The sequence below is a fragment of the Vanessa atalanta genome, chromosome 19 (genome assembly GCF_905147765.1).
Source record: "Vanessa atalanta chromosome 19, ilVanAtal1.2, whole genome shotgun sequence".
Classification (NCBI taxonomy): Eukaryota; Metazoa; Arthropoda; class Insecta; order Lepidoptera; family Nymphalidae; genus Vanessa; species Vanessa atalanta.
This window is the reverse complement of record NC_061889.1, coordinates 7,258,328-7,283,408: the sequence shown is the minus strand read 5'-3', so window position 1 is coordinate 7,283,408 and position 25,081 is coordinate 7,258,328. Positions and strand designations below refer to the sequence as shown.

General features: G+C 30.6%; 2 protein-coding genes across 3 annotated transcripts; one reads left to right on the top strand and one right to left on the bottom strand.

The window, feature by feature from the left end:
* Window positions 1-2,522: 2,522 nt before the first annotated feature.
* LOC125071339 (FHIP family protein GJ17503-like) lies at window positions 2,523-19,422 on the bottom strand. 2 transcript variants are annotated; one of them, XM_047681543.1, is made up of 16 exons: window positions 19,149-19,422; window positions 17,727-17,897; window positions 15,989-16,173; window positions 11,526-11,595; window positions 11,365-11,449; window positions 10,699-10,807; window positions 10,065-10,225; window positions 9,313-9,443; window positions 8,924-9,010; window positions 7,305-7,493; window positions 6,255-6,608; window positions 5,172-5,706; window positions 4,633-4,811; window positions 4,348-4,489; window positions 3,881-4,000; window positions 2,523-3,624 (listed from the first exon to the last, which is right to left on the bottom strand). In XM_047681543.1, the coding sequence occupies exons 2-16, from the start codon at window positions 17,871-17,873 to the stop codon at window positions 3,380-3,382; spliced, it is 2,739 nt and encodes a 912-aa protein (XP_047537499.1). In that variant the 5' UTR covers window positions 17,874-17,897; window positions 19,149-19,422; the 3' UTR covers window positions 2,523-3,379. The 2 variants fall into 2 exon arrangements, with proteins under 2 accessions (XP_047537499.1, XP_047537500.1); XM_047681544.1 differs by having other exon boundaries at window positions 7,305-7,472.
* A 3,687-nt stretch (window positions 19,423-23,109) lies between these two features.
* On the top strand, window positions 23,110-25,075 carry LOC125071451 (leucine-rich repeat-containing protein 71-like). Its single transcript, XM_047681705.1, has 2 exons — window positions 23,110-23,281; window positions 23,742-25,075. The coding sequence occupies exons 1-2, from the start codon at window positions 23,110-23,112 to the stop codon at window positions 25,028-25,030; spliced, it is 1,461 nt and encodes a 486-aa protein (XP_047537661.1). The 3' UTR covers window positions 25,031-25,075.
* Window positions 25,076-25,081: the final 6 nt, after the last annotated feature.

The following is a 25,081-nucleotide window of genomic DNA, read 5'->3' as shown; positions in this document are numbered from 1 at the left end:
ATTAGTTTCATATTCAAGTCAATGTTTTATAACCTTGTAAATAAAGTCATATTGAATAATTAAAAAAAATGTAATAATTTACTAAACAATATTGTCTGGCAATAATCAAATTAAATATCTCATAGCTTGTTACTAATTTAAATAAAAAAAAAAAAAATACTATACAAAATTTTACTCTTTAATTAACAGAATCTTTTGAAAAAATCCTAAATAAACAATACTAATATTTGATAGATTATTTGTTAAATATATATGTTTTAAAACAAACTACAATTCTGTATGATTTGAACGCTGTTTTACCCAAGAAATGAGTTGTAAGTTATTTCTGTAAACTCTACATGAACGCTCGTTCAGAATTTCAGATTGCCTTCTTTAGAATGTGTTAATAAAAAATATTTATATCCCTATTATATTTTTTTAAAAAAGTGATGAAAACCAAGCTAAATGCACATTCTTATGCTACAAAATTATATCTACGAAACTAAATAGTTAATACTTTACGTTTACGAAATAAAATATATGATTTTATTTAAATTACAATGAATTATAATTTACTGGTTTTATTTTCAAAATTGTCTATCAACATTGAAACGCAACGCGAAATTGGATACGAGGATGTATCGTACGATGTCGCGTGCCACACATGCACAAAACTATTTTCTAGTAGAAATTTTCTACGTACGCAGTCTCTCGTTAAAGATATAGCGCGGCTACGACGCTTCAAATATAGGTTATCAATTAGATTGCTTTTTTTTATTTGTTATTGTTAGTTCAGAAAGAGGACCACGCATGTATTAGTTATTTCAACCTACCACCTATCTGATATATAACTAACATTTTGTAAATGACCCCGCTGGGCTAAGGACTTCTCAAATTCAGGTGGTTTTGGAGCTTGTTTAACCAGCTGCTTCAATAAGGATTGGTGTAATATCATTATAATTGTTTTTCTGTAATATGACAACTATTTAAATATATAAAAAAGGTATAGAAAGAAAAAGCCGAATATCTATTCACAACTTTATTTAAGTATATTGAAGATTTTACAACTAAAATTGTGCAAATAAAGTTTACAAAAATCTCTATATTTACAGAATTTGCTTTATAGAGATGATCTGGTACATATTGTAGATTTATCGTTTTTTAATTCTACCGATTCATATTTTGGTTTACCTTTTTATATCGACATAATTCGCTAAAAAAATAAATACAACATAATAAGTTGTCATTGTTAGTCACTGATAGAAAAGAAATCAAATGTTCTTTTATTATTATTATTATTAAATTATCCATTTCACTAAAGTCAACAATAGTCTTTTTGTGAATAGAGCATTCAAAAATAACTTCAGTGAAACTAGATTGATTAATTAATAATAATAATATATATGGATCCAATTGTTCCATTTTTTTTAAATATAGTTAGTAGAAAAGGTTTACACAAGATATCTACAATATGACCTGAATCTATGGCAAGTAATTTAATAGTACAATTTTTGTACAAAATGTATTCATACTGGTTTTTAGAGGAATTTGAATAAATAACTGGGTCGGATTAAAATAAATAATATCAGTTTTATAAATTAAATTATTAAAAATTTACTCAAATCGGCATTGCATTATTGATTTATTACATAATGCCTGTTTTCAAATAATTACTTATATTCCTATTATCTAGGCTCCAGTTTTTTTTTTAATTTCTGTCCTGTACTATGTCCAAGGGGTCCGGGTGGAACCTGTGTTTTTGAATAGATATATAGTGGTAAGCTATTGACGTATAAATTATATATTATTGTCAATACACTGGTAAAATTGAAATGGTCCTTAATTTAAAATTAACGTTCTACATACTGACCATCATTAACCATTTTTAATTGATTGATTTGTTTTATTTTTAAAGCTAACGATATGATCGTTTTTTTAACAATGAGTATGGATATTTGTGAACTTGAGTATGTTGCCAATTTTGCAAATCTTCGCTTCATTGATATATTGCAAAACCACTAGTATTGTAGACAATTTCAGGTAAAATACAAAAAATTTTATAATTTTTTAATAATAATTGATTATCAAAAACCTTTTTTGAAATATAATTGACCACGCGATTTGATTTCTACATACATAACTATGAGTACTTGTATAAAATTTTATGATATTAAAAATATGTCCATTAAAAAGCTTTGAAATTTAAATATTGTAATTGATACTTAATATATGTAGCAAAATAATATATAAATATCGAATTGCTTCATCCCGTGGACGGATAAGGACGTTTTCGCATTATTAAGACTTTTTTGTTCAAATATTTCCGCGTTTAATACTATTAATTACAAAAAATATTATTCATAAAGTTAAAAATTCAATCAAAATGTTATGATACATATTCTAAAATTGTTAATAAAAAATGCATATTTAAATCAATTAAAATTTTCATTAATCTTACAAATTAAAACATAATAATCGTTGCACGAACATAACAATATTAAATTGTAAAATAATTACATATTAAGTCGAAAATTAAAAATTAAAATATTAATAAAATTAACACAGCAATGTTATTGTTCTAGAAAAAACGAATAATTAAAATTGTCCTAAATTCAGAAATAAAATCTATGAAATTAAATATAATTATAAATAATGCGAGTTCAGTGTTAAAAAAAACTATTTTGTTTGTAATAGTAAAAAAAAACACGCAATAAAATTATGAAACTTTCGGATTGAACATTTCTTGATCTATCGTCGATCGTTTTTTTTTCTTCTTTCTCACGAGCATCGAGTTTATGATGTACTCTCCACAGCCTAAGGTGACACTTCAAACAACGCATCTTACTTTAAATACTAATTTAAAAAATAGTTTAAATTTGTATAAAATAAATTATATTCCAATTTAATTTTTTGAACATTATAAATCACAGTTCAAAATTACGATCATGGCATTCGATGATTAAAAATACGATTGCAACTACACTTAAACCTTATATAAAGTTAGGTACTTAGATTTAAGTATGTGATATTTAGGTACATCTAAGGCATCTAGTCTAGGATTTACTTTAGGAGAAATATTGTTTTTATAAAAAAAATTTGAACGTGATTTTTAAGGCCAAGGTAGAGCATATTCTTCCGATATAATTAAAAGTATTAGACAAAAGATTATTTACTATAAAATAAGGTATAAAGTCAGTGTTACAATGTAACCTAACCGAAAATAGAGTAAATGATACTTACCGAACTTATAATTGTACTAAATTTTGCCTTGGCCTTAGACAAAAATTCTTTATAAAAATATGATTGCTATTTACATTTAACGTTTTAAGGCATTTCATACAAATGTGTCAGTTACGACTTTATTATTTTTAAATATGCCTTCAGAGGCGAAAGCTAACAGTCATAATGCCACAGTTCGTATATAAGTGTCGTTTTCGTAGCAATCTGCTGACAATCGTAAGGCTTGTTCCTCACATAGCGAGGACAGTTCCTTGAGCCATTCGTCTAATATCACTGCGTTTAGGACGGAACGGAGTGTGATGGACTGGTTCCAGTAGGCTTCTTGTGTGAAGATCGGATGCCTTTGTGCGGGGGAAGTATGGACTGAGTTTTGTAGGTTGTGAGAGTTGTTTTGTGTCGGTGATACTGAAATATAATAATTTTTTATGTTGAATACGATAACTTCGATTCGCAAGACAAGTGTACCATGTGCTAGGTTTGATAAGTCTCGCGTTTAGAAGACTCGGACTTAACAATCATAAGTCAATATTATATGTACTTTACGAGGAAAATAAAATGTTTACACTATGCACTCTGCTGCACTTCCTTTACCTTTTGTTGAAAGTATCTTATAAGACATGAAAGTCCTTATATAAATTCTTCGTTCAATCGATATACTCACATGAAGTTTTCCTGTTGAACATATTTGATATACTCGACGAGAAGCTACGACGCTTGGCCTCCACTCGTCGGAAAGGGGAATCGTCTCCTTTCTGTGCGGGAGAGTTTGACCGCGGTTGACCTGAACAAAATAATATATATCTTGTATGATATTAATTGATATTAATAATCAATATTTTATCAGTTTACAATAGGTAATAAAAGTTGATATCAGAATGTGTGAAAATATGAACTACCTTATCAACATTTGCATGCGCCACGCCACACATGGCTGGTTAGTATTGAAATGCTTGGTATATTTTGCAGTTGTACGTAACACGAATCGCAGTTGCGTTGAAACTTATTGAGAATTTGAATTGTCAACTACCGACACCATTGATAAGGCGTGCAGTGTTATCAGCAAATGTTCCCACCATTTTGTTCCCTACGCCTATTTTGTAGCGAATTCTGATTTTTCTTTATACTCACTATCTTCGTTTGTCTGCGCCCGCGATTTGACCAACGTCATCTCCCTTTGTATGAGGAACACTCTCGCCTTATCGACTAACTCGCTCGTGTTGTCCAGGCCGTTCGTCAATTCGTCGATTTCTTCCTTTAACCTGCAGAGAATCTGCAAAGAATTTAATTTTGTAAGATTTTTCATTTGACATTGATTAAGACACAAGATTACGCTTAATTGGTGGGGAAAAGAATTAGACGGTAAATTCTTAATAGCATTAAAAATATTTAACTTAATTTGTTTGAAGTATTTACCTGAAACAATGAAGGCACATTCGGCTGCAACACGAAGCCGGGACACAACAATAGCGCCGTCAACAGCGGCGTCGGCAGAGAGGCGAGCTTACTCAATATGCTGGATACTCGACACGTGACAGCTACTTCGGTTTCGAGGAAATTAGCGGCTTTTTTTAGAAGACTATGCAGAAGGGGGCCTGAAATAAACAATTATTTATTATAATATCATAAGTGCAACATAGACGTTGGTATTTAAAGATAAATGTATGCTGTATCGTTAATCCACCGCTAATAACGGGAAATAATGTATTATGATCCTTTTGCATGTACTGGCTCACTCACTCAGACGAGGTAAGTAATATAGATATTAATTACAAAAGATATCAGATTTCTACAATTTTCACCATTTTTAATAAAGCTGAGACTGTATAGTAATTGGTAGTGTTCAGCTTTAATTTTTTTTTAATGAGACGAAAATAGGTAAGATAAGGATTTCCAGCTTTTAGTCCTTTAACACAAAATAGTTTAATATTTAACTAAAATAAATAAAATCATACCGATAATTGATTCAGCACTGGCACGCCAATTCCTCACGGACGACATTTCATCGTACTCCCTTGTAACTGTAACTGTACTTTTCACAAAACTCTTCATGAACGAATCCTCAGCAAAACCTTCGTCCTCGTTTTCATCAATTCTGTACATAAAGCTATCATATCCACTACTTTCACCGAACGATGTTAAACTATCAGGATCTTTTGTTTCGTTGCATTGCTGTTCACTAACTTTACTGCTTTCAGCGACTTCATTCAAGGAGTTCAAACTATGCGGTTCCTTTTCAGAAGTATCGCTGTTTTTGAGAGTATCATAGCCGCTCGTGCATACTGAGACGAGGCTGTCCTGCTCTCGCAAAGGGGTTTGAGCATCTATCTCTTTCGTTTCTTTAGTTGAGTTGTTGTTAGTTTCTCGTTTCGGTGGGATTGCGTCGTATTTGTAGCTCCAGTTTGCGCAGGCTATCGAACGTGATACTATTTCGAATCGCGCGTCGCAGAGGTATGCATGATAATTGTTATAAAGTGTTTCGTTTGGGTTCTGAAAGTAATGATTAAGTTTCTATGTGACGTATAAGATTTAAATATTATGTCAAATACATAAATTTAGAAAAAAAAGGTAAAATTATAATGAATAATATAGAAACAAGCGCATCTGCTTATGACAAAGGTCGTATGTACATGATACATTTTAATGATAACTTCAAAATTATAGGTAGTATAGCCTTCGTTATTATAATGAATGATATATAGAAATACTTTACATTCAACTCGAATAAAAATACTGTAGAATCAAATTTTATAATAGACATTATTTAATGACATAAAACCTTTGTAACTGACAGTAGCAATATTTTAGATGATTAGGTCTAATTACCTTGGGAACAAAAGTATCACCTCCGGGCTATTATTGAAAAAAAAGACAACTTTACATTAACGACGTGACAAAAAATACGTACTAAAACTTCAGCTCTCATCGAGTGAGAGCCGAGAGGGATTTTTCGCGCTCACCGTAAAATTATTTATCAAATTATTTGCAGTAAAAAGATATTTTTCTTATCTTTTGTTTCATAAAAGTGAAAATCTTACCCCGTAATCAAAGTTAACTTCATGGACTAGATTGTTCATGGCAATATCACCGTGCACTCCATTCATTCTTCTATTATCATCATCTCTCTTAAAATCCAACACTCTCCTTCCACTCAGGGCCAGTTCATCCACCCACTCCCTGGTCTTCTCTACGGGTCTCGTACAACACCTGGGACTTAGTCCTATGAAGGCCATTGCTGAATCTCTGTAGAGTTCCGGGTTGGATAACTTATGCCTGTACATCGCCATCAAATGGCTGCCATTCAGGAGGTACTTGTAGACTAGTTCTATCATAACATCTTCGCAATTCAGGTCGATGAGTGTTTCAATAAGAGATAAAGTTACTAAGGAAAGCTGAAAAGATTATAAGAAGATTATAGTAACGAAAATTATATACAAATAAGTTTATAAAAGTTCCCATGTTAATAAGACAATGTTCCTAGCTCGGATTTTTTAAAGGTGAGGCATAGTACAAGTCTACCTAGTTGGGACACCATTCACTCATAAAATATTCTACCAACAAACGGCAATACTTCGCAGTACATAAATGTTGTTTGGACGTAAAATATTATGGGATGCTAAGAATATTTTGCAATTTGATGAGCGAGCTGTAATTATATGGACAAGGGAACTAAGATCTCAGTTAATGTCACTGACGACGATAGAGTAAAGATTGGTACACTTTCTTTGGTAAGGCTCATTTTCCAATTTTCTAAAAAAACCAGCGTATATTTTGGTCAACTAAATTAATCTTGAGCAATTTCCTAGTTCAGATTACACGGTTACAATTAGCGCATAATAAGTAAAAACTGTGACATTTGTTCAATTAAATATATAGTCTTAGAATCCATTGAATTATTAAAATGAAATAGTTGACTATTAAGGATATAAATTATGTTAGTAATTTAGTTTCTTGCCGGTTCTTCTCGGTAGAATCTACATTCCGAACCGATGGTAGCTTTACTTTAAATAGTTTTTTTAAATGACGATTCAAAAGTGCTAGTAAAAGCCTACTTGAATAAAGTATATTTTGATTTGATTTTTACTCACTTGATCATTCCCTTCCAATCTACCGAGTAGTACATCAATAACTTTGACACCATCGTACTCGTACGCGAACAGGAAGTGTAAGATCACCCGCAACAGTCCCCCGGAAGTGACGCAGCGCAGTAACAGCTCGAGGTAGGCCATGGCCGTCGCCTGCTCCCCCGCTCCGCTCTGTAAGGGCGCCGCTCTCTTCTATCGTGGTTCGTGTCACGAGTAGATGGCGGTCGAGTGACAGTTATTGGGACTTGGATGTATTAATCGCTCGGGATATTACAGGGGTCTGGTAGTAAATTAAAGGGTAGAAGTGTGGTGTCTGTAGAACTAAGGTCGTTAACCTTAACTGTTTTAAAAAGTTAGTTTATTTATGTGGTTAAGTTTTGTTATTGTATTTTCGAAGCGTGATGTTATATTTGCTCATACAATCAGTGCATGTTAAGAACACGTTAGAAGATATATTTCAATTTAATTACGATCATTCTTTAAAATGTATAATCTTACATTAGTTTTAAAGAACCGTGACGATGTTACATTAGTCTTATTGAGTTTGTAATTACACAACTTATGATGCTATTCAACATTTAATTAAGTTTTAAAGAAAGCATTATACAAAACGGTAATTGCTTACCGTTTACACGACACCTTTAACCATATAAGCAGTATCACACGGCTGTTTTGATGGAAGCGAAAATGACAAATGAAAAAGGACTCTAGGATGATTGGCAAAAGGTTCACAATACACTGTCACTTAACCGTGAAACTAATAAATGTATGAATAACAAAGAAAACTCTCTATAACGATATATCAAACCATAGATTATTATTTTTTTATTTTCATGTATAGTACTTGGAACACGTTTTCGTTGTGTGTTGCGAAGTTATTTTCATAGTTGAATAGTTTTAATATTACAGGCGACAATATCACAAAACAATCTCAGGTTACTACGATTGATATGATTAATTAATTATCATTGACTACAGAATTGAACGTTTAAGTGTTATAACAATCGAACAGAAATCTGTTCATGAAATTGAGGATATTGTCGTTGAGCAACTGTAATGTCACTGGCAATACTAGATCAGTTGTTTTTTTAACAACCTCGCAACATAAATTAAATGAAAATTAATTAGAGAAACGTTATAGAGAGATTTCATCGTTGGCCATTACCACATATGTCACGAACCCCATGTGATTTTAGCTTACAATTAGTTAAAAACATGATAAATCATTCTTTTGCTTTTTGCCGATATATATATATATATATATATATTATAAACATCAACATCACCATGATTTTGGGAGGAACGACAATACTTTCTTTCTGCTCAGTTCAGAAGATCTCTAACTTCTTTGTCAGAAAAAAATTACACATTTTTTTTGCTATCTGTACTATGCAATATTTTTATAATTCTGTAAATTTTATTACTTATTATCACAAAAGTACACACACGTTTTGTTTACATATTGTATTTTTTTGCGTTTTGTATAATTAGATTTTGAATTCCACTTAATAATATGTTAAAAAAACACAATACGATTATTGACATGCAATTTACACACACACACACACACAGTCCGATGAAATATGCATTCAAACAAACCCTTGCCCAATTTTAAACAATACCTGTAACAGTGCCGGACCCATCACCGGTACCAGAAAGCCCTGGTACAGTAGGTCTAGTAGATGTTTCTTGATGGATGGGTGAGCTACCTGTCAGAATAATTTTAATATATATAATTAATTGGTTGAAAATTGTAACCACGTGTATAATAACAATAATTTTTATTGAAGTAATTATTATCATTATAAATTAGTCATAAATTTACATTAAATAGTAAAAAAATAAATTAAAAGTCATACCTGCATTGTAGTCTTTTGGATCGAGTCTGTATTTTGTTATTTTTCGATCTTTAGTGTTATAATTTTTTGAACATTTTTATTGTTTATATAAATGCAGTATAACAATCTATAATAGTCCACATTATTCAAATCGAAGGAGAGTATTTTCATACCTGAGCGACTGCATTGCAGAACTCGAGCGAGTCGATGAAGAGTGTGAGTTTGTGCACGCGATTGACGTCGTCCGGAGTGAGGCGCGCCACGCCCAGCGAGCGCGGCAGCAGCGAGTACAGCCCGCTCAGACCTGCCGACGTTCTAGAATGTTGACTTGCGCCACGCTTCGTTACATAGAGCCGCGGGACTGGTCTATTCTACATTTCTTTTAAGAATAGGTAGGCGGACGGGCATTTGGGCCACCTGATGATAGGTGGTCACCACCGCGCATAGACATTAGCGCTGTAGGAAATATTTAAAAGTTTACTCCCTTCATCTCAATTCATAACCAACCTTGGGAGCTAATATGTTATGTCCCTTATATCTGTAGTTACAGTGGTTTACTGACCCTTCAAACCGGAACTCGTATAAACATTGCTGTTTGGCGGTAGAACATCGCAGAGGGATTTGCAAAAGACTTACCACCAAGTAAATTGTAAAATTTGGTGGTTTAATGATAAAAGCATTAAATCCTAGTCAAACTTAGGAAGTGCTGACAGGAACGCCATTTGTGATAAAGTTTGTCCGTGAGATTTTTGCCGTAAGCAAACAGGTTTAAAATTTAACAAACTATGACGAAGAGAAGACTAAGAGAAGAAGAAGAGTTTAGTGTCGACATAATAACAATCTATTATATAGATAGATATGTCATTATTATATAGATAGATAGCATCAGTCGATAACACTATTTTTACTAGATTGAGATTAATACCTGTCGCCAGTATAGGACATGCGTTCCCCGCAAGCAAGCAGTGCGCTAGAGGTGGACATTTTGCGGACATCTTAGCGCAGAGTAGAAACGCATCACGCGCCACCGAGCCTGCGGAACCTTCTATATGCACGGATGACAGAAGAAGACGACCGATGATAAATCTGTAGAGGAACATTTATTACTATTTTTTTACAAGATCAAGCTTATCGGTAAGGAAAGGCTTAAAATTATCTTCTCTTTTTAAGTTTTGACTTTCAATGTTTGTCTTTATAAATGCAGATCTTATTACAACGAGCCGAGATGGCCCAGTGGTTAGAAGGCGTGCATCTTAATCGATGCTTTCGGGTTCAAACCTAGGCAAGCTCCTTTCATTCATTTCATGTGCTTAATTTGTGTTTATAGTTCATCTCGTGCTCGGCGCTGAAGGTAACATCGTGAGGAAACCTGCATGTGTCTAATTTTAACGAAATTCTGTATGTATTACGACCTTAATCTTTTCCAAGATGACACCTAACGAATTACGATTTATCAAATGATAATTTTTGCAACTTTCGTCTCCTGACTTGGATATGTAATCGTTAATTAAATAAATAAATAAATGGAAACATGACTATGAAGTCAAATAAATACTCACTCAGCTTGTGAACCGTTTTTCGTGTGCGTCATAAGAAAGAAGAGATCTATGAATTTCATATTCTGCATCAGTACCACACATAGTTGGTTTAGTACAGCTACCAATTGACCTAAAAATAAAATTATTACTTATTATTACTTTTTCTTAGAGATGGATTTAATGATCACAGCTGGCTTCATCTTTTATAGTAATAATTCATACAGCGTTTTATTTCTTTCATAAATAAATTTTAAAAAATATTTTGTAATTATCACAGTTGAAGCGTTATTGAAATTGTTACAACGTTATTAACAAAACAGATGTTTATACAGAATATATACATCCAAATGTTTATTTGTAAATACATATGAATAAAATCCATGATACATTTCTAATAAATAATATTCATAAATTTATATTAATATAATTATAAGTGAAAATTTAACAGGCAAAGTTATAATAATTATCGGTATTTATTTAGATGAAATACTTTATTGATCTACAAAATTAAAAAGTTCAAACACAAAAAGTTAATGAGATATATATGAAGGTATTACAACAATAGGAAAATAATAATATTATAAAATATATTATTCCATAGAGCTGAATAATCTTGTATCTTTGCCATGGTTTACATAAAGAGTTAAAAAAAGAGTAGTCGCTGTTGATCTAACATCATTTACTTACTTTCCAGATTAGGTGGGGGCAACTGGTTTCTAAAACCACTGAGAAGTTTTAATAATGGCCGAAGAAATGGTTCAGCAGCTATAACCTGTCAGAAAAAAAAATACATGTATACATTTATCGATATATAGTTGTATGTATTGATTTATTTTTATTTATATTACCTGTGAACCGTAATGGCCGACTAGGTTACCAAATAATTTAAGCTGTTCCAGTCGGACTGCATTTTCGTATCTAAAACAAATACAGAATTAAATAAACAGAAAAATAATAATTGAGAAATCAATTTAATTTTGATGGTAGGAGTAGTAGTAGTGGTATGGTGAAATTTTGGTGGTAGGATTTTATGCGACGCCGTCTGGGTAGGTTCACACATTCATATCAAATTTAACCGCCAAACAGTAAAACTTAGCTACTTAAGCTGTTGTAGCTACTTAATTCCCAAGATCACAAATTGAGAATGAAAGAAATGTTTATACGGGGCAAATGTCTATGGGCGGTGGTAATCACTTACCATCTGGTAGCCCACTTGCTCAACATCATACGTATAGTACAAAAAATAAATCAAATGATACTTTATTCAAGAATGATCTTTAGTAGCACTTTTGTACCAATTAACGCGATAAAATTAATGCTACCGATTCGGAATGTACATTCTACCGAGAAGATCCGGCATAGCTCAGTAATTACTACTAAATGTATATATCCGATTACAGTGTGAAATATGTAGGCACTTCACGTGTACAATACTAACATAACATATCTAGTTATGTACATAGGTATATCAATCCATCAAAAAAATATCTATAAAATATAATTAACATTAAATAAAGTATTAAATTTGAAGTCATAAAAAAAACGTCTCCAAATAGATTTTAATATATTTTATATCAAAAGAAACGAATCATATGAACGTTTCCAAATAATATCCGTTTTTTAAGGAAAAGAATTACATTAAATATATTTACGTTTACAGAAAAAAAATAAACATGGAATAGATAGAATATGGAATAGAATACATTTGTTTTAAATTGAATATTTATTTAAAATATTCATAACACTGTTTTTTAATAACTATTTTATTGCATTTATTTGGATATCATCCTATATATTATAATACATGTTTTAGAGCTAAGTATTTTACGTCATTTAAAAACCACTGTATAGTTTTATGCTTTCACTAGTTAAGTCCGTAGGCGTTTAATCTACTGATCCCGTAATTTCAAATAAGTCTTCCTCCAATTCCAGGTCCCTATATTGATGTCAAAACTCATTATACTCGGTTTAGCTGTGATGAGGAAACAAACGTACATACTTTTGCATTTATTACAATAGTACTGATAAATTGATTATTATCTATCTGCCACTGTTTTTTTATTGTTATAATATTTCGTTTGATTAAATATAGATTAATTGATAAAATTCCCACAGAGCAATGATACGATATTGATTCTGCATTATGAAGTGGTTTCATGACGTAAATAATAATCAAATAAATATTTAATGAATTATATTATTTTTATTATTAATTCGTATGTATCGTTTGTTTGTACTATGCAAGATCACGGAAAATTTACTGGCCCAATTCATATGGAACTATACATTTTCATAGGTTATATTTTCAGGACCGATATAAGTCATAATCTTGTCCATATTCATTACAAAAAACTTTGTATGTAGTTAAGGTTTGTATATATTCAAATGGTATAGATTGTTGATAAGTAATTCAAATTTTTCAACTTTCCAAATTCAAAATGTACAATTTTCTATGCCATAAATGTATCTGCATAAAATACAGATAACCTAAATAGGTGTAGTTAGTATGCATAGTGTTTATAGTAGAGTTTTCCTGATTAAGTCTGCCGTACTACATTGTTGCCACTTAGCTATTACCGCGTGTAATGTGAGACGTGAGCGAAATAACTCGATAATAATCACTTCGAAAACCTCTGACAATCGTATTGGCACTGACCATTTATGAATGCTTATTTGTTTTTATATTACTTGTAATCATTATCTCATATACAAATGGACCGATTATGAAATATTTGTTTTATATTCATATTATAATAATTATTATATCAGTAGAACCAACCAACCCCCAAAACGAGCGAAACCGCGGGCGACAACTAGTGTTAAATAATATATGATTGTAAATTTATCGAAGCGAACATTGTCAATTATAATACACACAAAAAATGTTGCACGTGGAATTTGTCGTCAGTATCAACCAAGAAGTCCACGACAACATATCTATCTAACTTGACTGGATTATATCTTAATTTTAATAGCCATAGTAAACACTTTTTCTTAAAAAAAATCACGATAACTTTAATATTTTGAGTGAGCCAGTTCAACTACAGACACACGGGATATTACATCTTAGTTCTCAAGATTGATAATGCATTGACGATGTAAGAAATGGTTAATATTTTTTACAGCGCCAATGTCTAAGGACGTTGGTGACAACCCTGCCCGTCCGTCTACCGATATCATAAAAAAACAATTCATTTACTTTATAGTATTAATATTTATCGAGTTACTTTGGGTGAAGATGATGATGAAGAACGCATTAAAAAAGTAGAGAGATTAATACATCTTATCTTAGTCACAAGGTGTCAGGATCGAACCTGTGCCTTACATACACACAACAGACAGTCCATATACTGTTGAGTTAAGTTATATAGTATTTTTTTTAAAGTTTGCCCTGCATGTATGTCTGCCTCCTGCGTGCATTTTTCTATTACAATTTGTTTAAGACTAGACTAGATTTGGATATATGGGATGTCGTTAGAATCGTTACATAAACCCGCTGATTCTAAATAAATTAATACGCTCATTCAATATAAAACATTGTGATTGTAATAAAATTAAAAAATATCAATTAAATGACTAAATAATCGTTATAAATAATAAATACTATCTGTTATTATAGTATCCCTGTATGATTTAATAGTGCATATATCATCTTGAGGTAGTTATCAAGGGCATAAGCATAACGTTAATGATGCGTGAGGTGATAATTTAAGTAACGATAGCCTAGTTATTTCTAGGACGCCTAACCAATTATAATTATACCAAGTCTGGTTCGTTTGATAACATACATTATCAGTCGAACATAATATATACAGAATATAATTCTTCGGGTTGAATGATTCACGCAGGAAGCAAATGATATCACAAGTTAAACAATATATAAACATTTATGTTCATAAGATTTTTTTTAAATATTAATTATTACAGATTTATATAGTAAGGTGGAATAGACCTCGGTTATCCGAACACAGACTTAGTTTTTCCGAACGTTGGCGCGTTAATAAAGAAATGACGATTTTATAAAATATTCCTTTTTGACTTTTTTTAGGTGTTTTAGATGACAACGTTTTATATTTTAATATAAAGGTGCTTAGATTGCAACGTTTTATATGTTTTTATAAAAGGTATTGTTTTTGTTTGGTCTTGTCCCAATATCTTATCCGAACTTGTACTATCTATCTACTATCCGAACAAGTCTCAGTCCCAATTATGTAGTTCGGATAATCGAGGTTTTACTGTAATTGTATTTATAGACCTATACTGTAAAAACGACCGGAATTGGAACTCACTCACTCAAAGTCATATGCGACATTGGCCGAGCGTTAATTAGTTGTCAACATTAAGTCGGTTTAAAGAAATTTATTTCTCGGTGATCAATATCATCAAAATCAAAATATACTTTATTCAAGTAGGTTTTTACAAGCACTTTTGGATCATCATTTAACAAACTATTTAAAGTAAAGCTACCACCGGTTCGGAATGTAGACTCTACCGAGAAGAACCGGCAAGAAACTCAGTAGCTACTCTTTTAAATGTGATAATTTAATAGTGACTAACAATAGATGGTTCATTAGGTAAATCGAAAAAGAGTGACCAGGCAATCGTAATACATTGCTGGATAGACTGAGCATTAGGTTTGAGTATGTCGACAAAAACGAGTCACGCGTTATTGCTAATTTATTTACCACTAATAGCCTATTTCAAACGAGTTTCATTTGGATTACACGTGCTCGTCTCATACGCCATATTAGTTGACGTTTGTGATTAATGCTCCGCTGTTTAGTGGCGTAGTCGCTGTATAATATAAATATAGATTATAGATGCGAAAGTGTGTTTATTGGCTTGACCGTTCGCTAACAACGGACCGATGAATCGACTTTTTTTTTACTTTAAGATAGAGTATGAGATACTATGTAGTATGTAGATAGTGACGTAGGCTACTTTATATACTGTTAAAATAGATCGAAATGTCGTTTTACCGAATGAAACGCAAAATGTTTCAAAATTGTATTAAGCGAGTATCGAATTTCTGAGTCTTTAGGCCTATTGTAAATAAAATTATTGTACGACTACAGGCAACAAATTTTCCGATTAGGTATAATGTTGACTGACCCTTTTTATTGAATTATTATTTGAAGTTTAGAAAAGGGACGACATATTTGCACATTTTTTGCTAAAAAAAATTATATACTATAATTAAATATTAAACTTTTTATATACAGTTTTTACAAAGTATCTAATACAAAATTAATATTCTTCTCTTACATTTGTAAAGCTTATTGCTTATTTCATAATGTAGGATTATACTCACTTGCCCGTACATATCGCCCATTCATACAATTTGTCCAGTAGGTTCTCACTGAGCAAATATTCGAGGCATGTCGCTGGACTTGACATACGGTTGATCTCCCGCGCCCTTGCTTCTAACACCAAGAGTGTGGTCAACTGTTCGAGATGATTCACTACACCGAGAACATCATCGTGTAAATGTTGAGGCTGTAAGCGATAGAAAAATATTGATATATGTATCCATATTGTAACTTTTATGTAATACGGCATGTTCTAACGCAGAGTCGCATTGACTTAGTGCAGCGATTCCTTATGGTAAGTAATAAGTATGTTTCCGTGAACTAGTGGGTTATTTTATGTTAATGATATGTAAAAATATTTATTGACAAGTTATTCGTATGTTTAAAAAAAGTGTTATCCAGAGTAATTTCATAGGTCAAATACCACGCAATAATAAGTCATGAATAAAAAATAGGGTAGCGATGCTCTAGGAGGCTAAAAATTAAGATTTATATGTAAAATATTGTAGTGTATATATATATATATATATATATATACATTATATATACAGTCAAAATTTGTTATAACGACATTGAAGGTACTACTCATATTTAGTCGTAAAAACCGATAGTCGTAACAACCGGTGTAGCTTATTTTTTAATGAAGTGGTATTATTTAATTTGTAGGTCATAGGTATTGATAGGCAAAATATATTAATGTATGTAATTAAATTATATTTTGTTTATTTCAATCAAAACGTTTATTAAAATTAATATCGCTCCTTAACTTTGAAATAATACGCGACTTTTCTTCGATATTAATCTGCTTTCTTTTTGCTCCCGACATGTTGACAGTTTTACAATTAACTCAACACTGTGTTTTGGTGCGACTTGTGTACAAATGCGTGTGTTTTGTTTCTAAGAATTGCAAAAGACCCTAAACCTTTAATTTGTGCTAAATTCGACACGTGTTTACTTTTACGACTTTTACGATAATAGCCATTGATCAATAATTACACTGTGCCTATTCAAATTGTTTACAATACGGATCAGCTGGTTGTTCTACAGATATAATTTTTCGAAAACATTAGCCAAATGAGGTCGTTTAATGCGGTATGTCGTAAAAAGCAATACTTTTTATAAGACAGTTATATAGCATTCAGCCGGGACCTTTGATTTTGGTCATTATAAACGATATGTTGTTCTTAACAATGTCGCCATATATATATATATATATTATACATAATCATAATATATATATATATATATATATATATATATATATATATGTATATATATATTATGATTATGTAATCATTCTGGATTTCAGCAGTAATGCATATTGCCTACTATAATAAATCCTACTTATTGCTTAATGAAATTGTTTGTTAAAACACTATAATTAGTTTAAGTATAATAGTGTTGCTTATTTGTGTTGTTTATGATATAATTAATTACCAGAGGGACTAATTAATTTATCATTAGTATCAAAAGTATAACACTTACAGGACAACTCATTATCATATAATTTAATATCCATTACTTCAGACTTGTTAACAATTACAACTTGACAAGTTTTTTTCATCAAGCTTAATACATTTCTGAAGTTGCGTTGTTCGAGCCTTTAAGATTAGTAGTTAGAAAAAGAAAGGACTTCAAAAATAAAAAAAAATAAACATAAGTTTTTTAACAGGGATTGCCATTTCTTGTCCCTCTGTGAACTTTATTCATTTCATTATTTTTATAAGAGAAATAAATTACCTGTGATTTTATAATAATATCATGAGCCTGTTGCCAGTGTTTGCAAAATGAATTATAGCACGCTTGAGGCTCATAGTCATGACGAGGATCGAGAGTCCGCGACAACTGGCGTGCCAGTGTCAATGATGTTGTCCGGAGCCAACTCATCTTGCTTAATTATTTCATGGTATCCTGCAAATTCAATTAAACATTAAGAAATAAGTTTTAGCATTAAAAGTTTCTTTTTTAAACAAGTATGTATTTGATTTATAAATTAAATTAAAATAGAAATGCAGACAATGCATACTCGGTTTTTAAATAAATCTTACATGACAGGACTTAAGATTACAATAGATAAGTAATTGTATAATGACACAGGTGTTCACTGCCCCAGAAAGTGTTCATATTTAAATTTTATAAATTTAGCCTAATGATAGTTGATTAATGGATTCAGAAAAATTAAGGACTACAGTATTTTTTAGATATAGGTAGGCAGATGGCAAATGTGCCACCTGATGGTAAGTGGTCACCACTGCAGATACACATTAGTGCTGTAAGAAATATTAACTATTCATTACTTGGCCAATGCACCACCAAACTTGGCAAATAAGATAACTTGCATTGGAATATTTGATGATTAAATATAATTTACATATGAATATTTTCATTGATTTTAATTATTCTAAAAAAAAGTATATTTTGTTACTTGTTAAAAATAATATTCATTTGTTAATTTATAGTAGTAGAGTATCTGTTGTTTTGTCAAGAAAAATAATGTATTATTTTTTCATTGCTTTAATAAAATGAAAGCTTAACAAGATATATTCAAATGTGCTAAATTTTTTCTTAAGGTTTCTAGCATTAAAGGATATTTCTATAATATATAGGTATATTAATAAACAGGATGAGGATTAGTAGGATTAGTATTTTTTTCTAATATTGATAAGGATGGAATATATAAAAAATAATATTATGATTCAAGCTATATCTATTTGTAATTGGTTTGTCTTACAATAGCTTGAATAGATAGGAACTTTCACTATCTGTCAAAACAAGAACTCCACAGTTATGAGTACATTGTATTGTTGGTACATCTGATAAAACCTGTGTGAAAATATGCAGAATAATAGAACAGTGAAACCTCATTTGTTAACTTTTTATTCATTTTGTTTTTAAATGTATTTTTAACTATTTATGATTTAAAAAATATTTAGTTTTTAATAATAACATTTTTTTTTATTAATTTCAACTGTCAGTTTATTTATGATTCAGAAAAAATATTTCGTCCTACAAGCAACATGTCATCACTATCGTAAGGACATTCTTGGACCTTGACATTACAAAATTTCTCAATTTACAGATGTTCGTCCCGTCGACGCCAGAAAAGATATATCTAATATTATAATATCTACATATTAGGATTAGAAACATGAGTGCACGTACGTTATGGAAGAATGCTTGGTCGGAAATAGATGCAGCAGCCACAAAATAAACCACAAGATCAAAGAGTTACATGATACGCAGTACTCATAAACAAGAATTACGTCTAAAACACTGAACAATGACACTTTTATAACACTTTTACACTAATAAAACACTATCTTTTTTAATATTATTGATGTTTTGTATTGCTTTTAACTTAAAACTATAGATCCTCATAAAAAAACCATTACGACTGAGAAAAAAAGGCAAAACAACCGTACTTGAGGTTGAACATGACAAATGACATCACTCATGACTGACAACTGACAATTTTACATATAGTTGCCACTAGCAAATATTCAAAGGCTAAGTGCTGCTAGTGTAAATTATTAAAAGAAAATGAATAATTCAATTAAAGAAATTAAGGTTACATACAAGATTTAAAATTGTTTTTTCAGGTATTCGGACGTTTCTTCGTTTTCATTATCTTTTGTATATTTTTGTATATGGATGTTGCTGTTGTTTAATAAATTATAGATATGAAGTTTAATTTAGTATAAAAACATGTTCTTATAAATAAAATATTTTGTAGTTCACAGAACTTATAAACTTTTACGGAATGGTTATGAAGCCGACAAACTTAAAAAAAACTTAATCCTTTAGGGCTTTTTACCTCTTTGGATAAAAATATTGACATTTCAACATATATATTGTATAGATAATTTCGACATAATCTGAATTGTTGAACTATTACTACTAATATGTACCATAATATATTTACGGTATACTGAAAAAAATGAAAAATATTATATTTAAGTCCCCGATTGTTGAAGAAAATAGAACAAATTCAAAGAACTCGCATGAAAGCACAAAACTGACTCCATTAGATTTGGACATTTTTTTACCTTGGATTTGCCTGCAATTTAATATTCCTATAATTGTTACTAGAAGATGTAAACAAGGTAAACATTTTTTTTTATTATAATTGTATAGATTAGTCATTATAATCCATCTTTCTAATGATTTTACAGAAGATCATACGTCACATGGCTCGAAAAGAACAAGTTCAACCAGAACAAATTCAAAAGAATCAAAAATGAGATTAGAATGTGCTGATGTGATCAACGGCTCGCAAAATAGCTTTTTAGGTAGCGTAGCTTTAAATAATAATGAAAAAAACATTCCTGTATCGACTTACTATAATTATAAAGGACAATTGGTGGGAATAGCTATTATAAATTGTTCGTTTAACATTAATACCAAAATAATTAAGGTTATTAATCTAATTTTACCTTTTCATACAACATTGCACAGTCTTAAAATAAAACGTGGTGGCCTTACACATGCGGTGCTTTATGAAATAAGTAAACTTCTTCCCCATTCACATATCACGGATGTTTGTTTAGATGATAATTATTTACCCGAAGGAAATTATTATTTATTATTAGAAAAACTAAATAGTATTCGAAATCTTTCATTGAAAAGGTGTCATATTAACGACGAAGTATGTAAACGGATCGCTGATTTGTTGTGTTTTGCATGTCCAGCGTCTAAGACACTTCTTACTTTAGATTTAGCTTCGAATTGTATTAACGATGTAGGCGCTGAGTGTCTCGGTATGATGTTGAGACAAAACCGTACTTTATTATATTTGAATATATCTGATAATAAAATTACCGATGTTGGCGCAAATTATATTCTGACTCATCTCATTTCATTTCCTTTAACAAAAGACGAAAAAATTGCAAAAAATTTTAAACACTTTAAATATTTCACCGAGAGAGTAGAAGTATTCAATAGATGTAAAGACACGATCCTTAACCAATTGAAAGAGGAGGAAAATAAAGAAAACCAAAAGTATATAAGAAGATTGACAAAGCTAGGTCGAGAACAGGATATAGACAAAATGAAGAAACTTATTGTTCATTTCGAAGGTTCGTCGATAAATCAACAAGCAGAGAAAATGACTACAGAAATAGTTGGTGAATTTAAGGACGTGTTTGATGATCAAAATATAGTACGTGAAAACGGACAAACGTACGACATCGGTAATTTAAGGATATGCTACCTTAATATCGCTTATAATAATTTAGGATATTGGTCAATTCGAAAAATATACGATGTATTGAAATATCAAAACAAAATAAACAAACCAGCTGAGTGTAAAGGATTACTAAAACTCGTCTTAGAAGGAAATAATTTACCCGAATCGTGCAACGAACTGATTGCTATCGAATATTTTTTGAAGGCAGCAATAACAGACAACATACCGCTTTCTGAATCACATAAAATCAGTCATAGAAAAAAAAAAGAAAATTTACATAATTAATTTTTTTTTTTTTTTACTTTCATTAAAACTATTTTCTAAGTGGTTAATTAATATTAATTTAAATATTAATTAACCACTATATAACTTTTTCTAATATAAGATAAATATGTTAAGTAGATTAAATGTTCTTCATATCTTTAACAGAGGTTAGTTTAGCTTCAGTTAAACGTTAAGTATCACAGGTGTTTCGGTTATTATTGTTTAACTAATCACCCTCTAGAAGTTCTGGGTAGAACCGCTAAGAAGTAGAATGATTATTATTTCTTCAGAAGGAGTGTATAAATTAAGTACCTTTATTTTATATAATTCATATTAGCCTATAAATTAAGTACTATTAAATTATTTTATTTTGACGTTAAAATAAATTTAAAACAGCTTAAAAAAACTAATTTATTACATTTTTTTTATCAAGGAATATGGTTTTTAGTTATGATTTAAGAATAAGTACAACAGTTAATTTTCTTTTGAGTTATTGTCATAAGTGCAATCGTTCATAATTAATTAATTTACTATAAAGATTAATTAATGAGCACATGAAAATTTAGTGCTGCTCATCCGGATACAAATCCAAGCTAATTTTAGGTTTAGGATTGGATCATGTGTAAGTATCAATTGTTAATTTACGGATAGTCTAGTTTGTCTTTTAAAAATTTAATAAATGTAATTTGAAATATTAACAGCGTATTATTGTTATGTTAACACTGTTTACCTTATTGGGCTGTAGACGACGTTTTTCCAATTCCTCGTGTAATATTATCTCGACTGATGTTCGATTTTAATAAATAAAAATTCGGGAAGTTGATCAAGAAGGGTTTGTGAAAGTTAATATTATTTAACATTATTGGCCTATGAATTAGCTAGGCAACTTATTTGTGATTTTATCAATGTACATATTATGTAACATAAAATCTTTGCCATCATCAAATAACATATGTGAGTATGTATTTCTCATGCCGTATTCTAGACGATTGCCTCAAATATCTAATACTTACTTTGCTCCGTGATGCTTCTATACACTATACGACCAAAATTTTTATATATTAATAAATATTCTGTAAGTATGCATGTCACCCAACTCATTCCAAATGATCTAAACAATTTTGATAATTTTTTGTGTTTTGGAAATAAATGTCTTGAGAATAACTGACAAATTAATCTTAACGGTTTTATATATTTTTTCTACAGTTAATATTTACGATAACTAATTACTAATTATGATATTGAAATAGCCAAGCCTATCTTCACGTACATGTATGTGCTTATATCTTCTGGGTAAAGTTGGTTACACACAATTGTGTGAGGTAGAGAGAAAGACCCGGCTGAAAGAGTTTTGGTTAAGATATCATCATCATTCATTGAATAGTTTTGAAATAAATGTTAAATATTGTAAAACCATTTTTATTTTTTTGTTTTTCTACCGTCCTATATCACACAATTCTCTTTGGCATTCAAATCTTTACTTTTGTTTATTGTCAATGTTACATTTTGGCTTCTTTTTGACAAGGTTGCTTATTTTGAAAATGAAAATACTTTATTTCTAGTATTTTTATTTATTTATTGTTACGATTCTTATTATATTTTATATATTATATTTTATTATTTTTAAAGTTGTATTTTTTATATATAATATTATTTAATAATTTTGTATAAAACATGAAATCTCCGAAATCAACGAAGAGCTTGCGGTCAATCAGGTCGGCTCGGTCTGGAAATACTGAAAACATTTTTCACGACGATGTTTGTGACTTGGATAATATGCTAGTTATGGCATGCGCAAAGTTTAATTGTCCATATGCAGTTAGTGTGAAAAAGGAAATAAGACAAGGTGTGTTATTTTTATATGCTTGTTCCCATATTAATGTTTGATTTTGTGACATGAAATGATGTTATGATGCGAAAAAGTATCAAAATTACAGTTTATTGCAATCAAATCGAAACATAATTTTGGCATACCTGTATACTTTTTAATTTTGTTGTTTTTTATCTATTTTTGATTTTTATCGTATGGATTCGCCTGAGAATCTGTAAAATATTTAAACGTGCAAATTGACACTCATTATGAGTGCTTGTTTTGCTTTTAAGATTAAAGGAAAAAATATCATCTTTGGAAATTATTTCACGTCCATATCCGCGTTCAAAATTATTTTTTAATTTACCGTGTTACATAATATTTTTCAGTAATTCATACAAATTTCGCATTCATAACATCATTCAATATATTAAATACAATCAACGACAATTTAGGAATTTTGTAAAAAAAGTAATTTAAAAATGTAAATTTTTAGACGACTATTATAAGGCATTGAAACAGGCGGATAATAAAACTAAGTCTAAAAGAATAAGTTTAATGCCAGAGCACAAGGTACCGGAATCAACCGTTGACGTTCCAGCACCTTCGGATCAAGCTTCATCTGTGGCTCCTTCTGTGTCTTACACAAATAACATAGCTACGACATTTGTATATGATAATTATCATACTTTAACAGAAATCAAAATAACTAAAGTGTCACAAGTACCGAATATTCTGCTAAAGATAATCGGCTTATTAGTACCATATTACAAGAATTTAGTGCCATTAAGTATTACCAATTGTGGAATTGATATGTACATTATACACGAATTGGGCAAAATGCTTAATGTGTCAACAATTACAGAAATATTGCTTGACGGATCACCTTTAGCAAGCTGCGATTATAGTATGTTATTGAGAAGCAGTCTCAGAAATCTCTCATTATGCAGATGTAAGGTAAATGATGAGGCTTGCGAAATAATCGCTTCAAAGCTACACCACGCCGCCGCTGCTGATAATTTATTGCTTTTAAATCTATCCTCAAACCACATAACAGATGAGGGAGCGAAATATTTCGGAGGTGCGTTGAGAACTAATAGACATTTGCGGTATTTAAATTTGGCCGACAACCACATCACCGACGACGGTGCCTGTTACTTATTAGACGTGTTAATTGAATTTCCTCTAACATATGACGAAATATTAAATATGCGTCGGAGGCGGTTAGATTATTTTAAATGTAGAAATGCTCTGTATTCAAAATACTTAGAGGGATATTGTAAAAGATCGTATGATCAAATCAGTCAAAGTATCTCGTCGAAAAGAAAAAAAACATCGACGACAACATTAAAAAGTAAATCCAGTGCTAGAAAAGAAAAAGAGAGACCTAGCAGCGGAAGTGCAATTGAAGACTTTATTAAAACAAAGGCTGAAATGATGCTTGCCGAAGTAATGGGACCTTTTCAAGATCCATTTCATCCACATTATACAAAGAATGTTGATGGTTACAAATACTGCTTCGGCAATATGACGCTTGCTTCACTAAACTTGGCATATAATAATTTATCATATATTACAATAAAAAAATTATATAAAGTTATACTTTATCAAAATTCAATAAGAAATAGAATAAATGGTGGTCTCGTTAAGGTTGTAGTTGATGGGAACAATATGCCTATAAGTTGCACAGAAATGACAGACATAAATGATTTAATGGCGAAAAATACCGGACAAACTGGTGAGAACTTAGATTTACTTCGTCGGAGAAGTCGGGCTATAAAATAGAGAAAGAGTAAGATGTTTATTTTAAATAAAAATATATAAATATGTTGCTCG

Bases quoted from the DNA above. Each gene is read 5' to 3' on its own strand.
- LOC125071339 (XM_047681543.1), bottom strand. From the start codon at position 17,873: ATGAGTTGGCTCCGGACAACATCATTGACACTGGCACGCCAGTTGTCG. The intron at 10,226-10,698 runs GTGAGTATTTAT...GTTCCTCTACAG, and splicing joins AAAAACGGTTCACAAGCTGA to ATTTATCATCGGTCGTCTTC. The intron at 5,707-6,254 runs GTAAGATTTTCA...CATTACTTTCAG, and splicing joins AAGTTAACTTTGATTACGGG to AACCCAAACGAAACACTTTA.
- LOC125071451 (XM_047681705.1), top strand. From the start codon at position 23,110: ATGAAATCTCCGAAATCAACGAAGAGCTTGCGGTCAATCAGGTCGGCT. The intron at 23,282-23,741 runs GTGTGTTATTTT...GTAAATTTTTAG, and splicing joins GAAAAAGGAAATAAGACAAG to ACGACTATTATAAGGCATTG.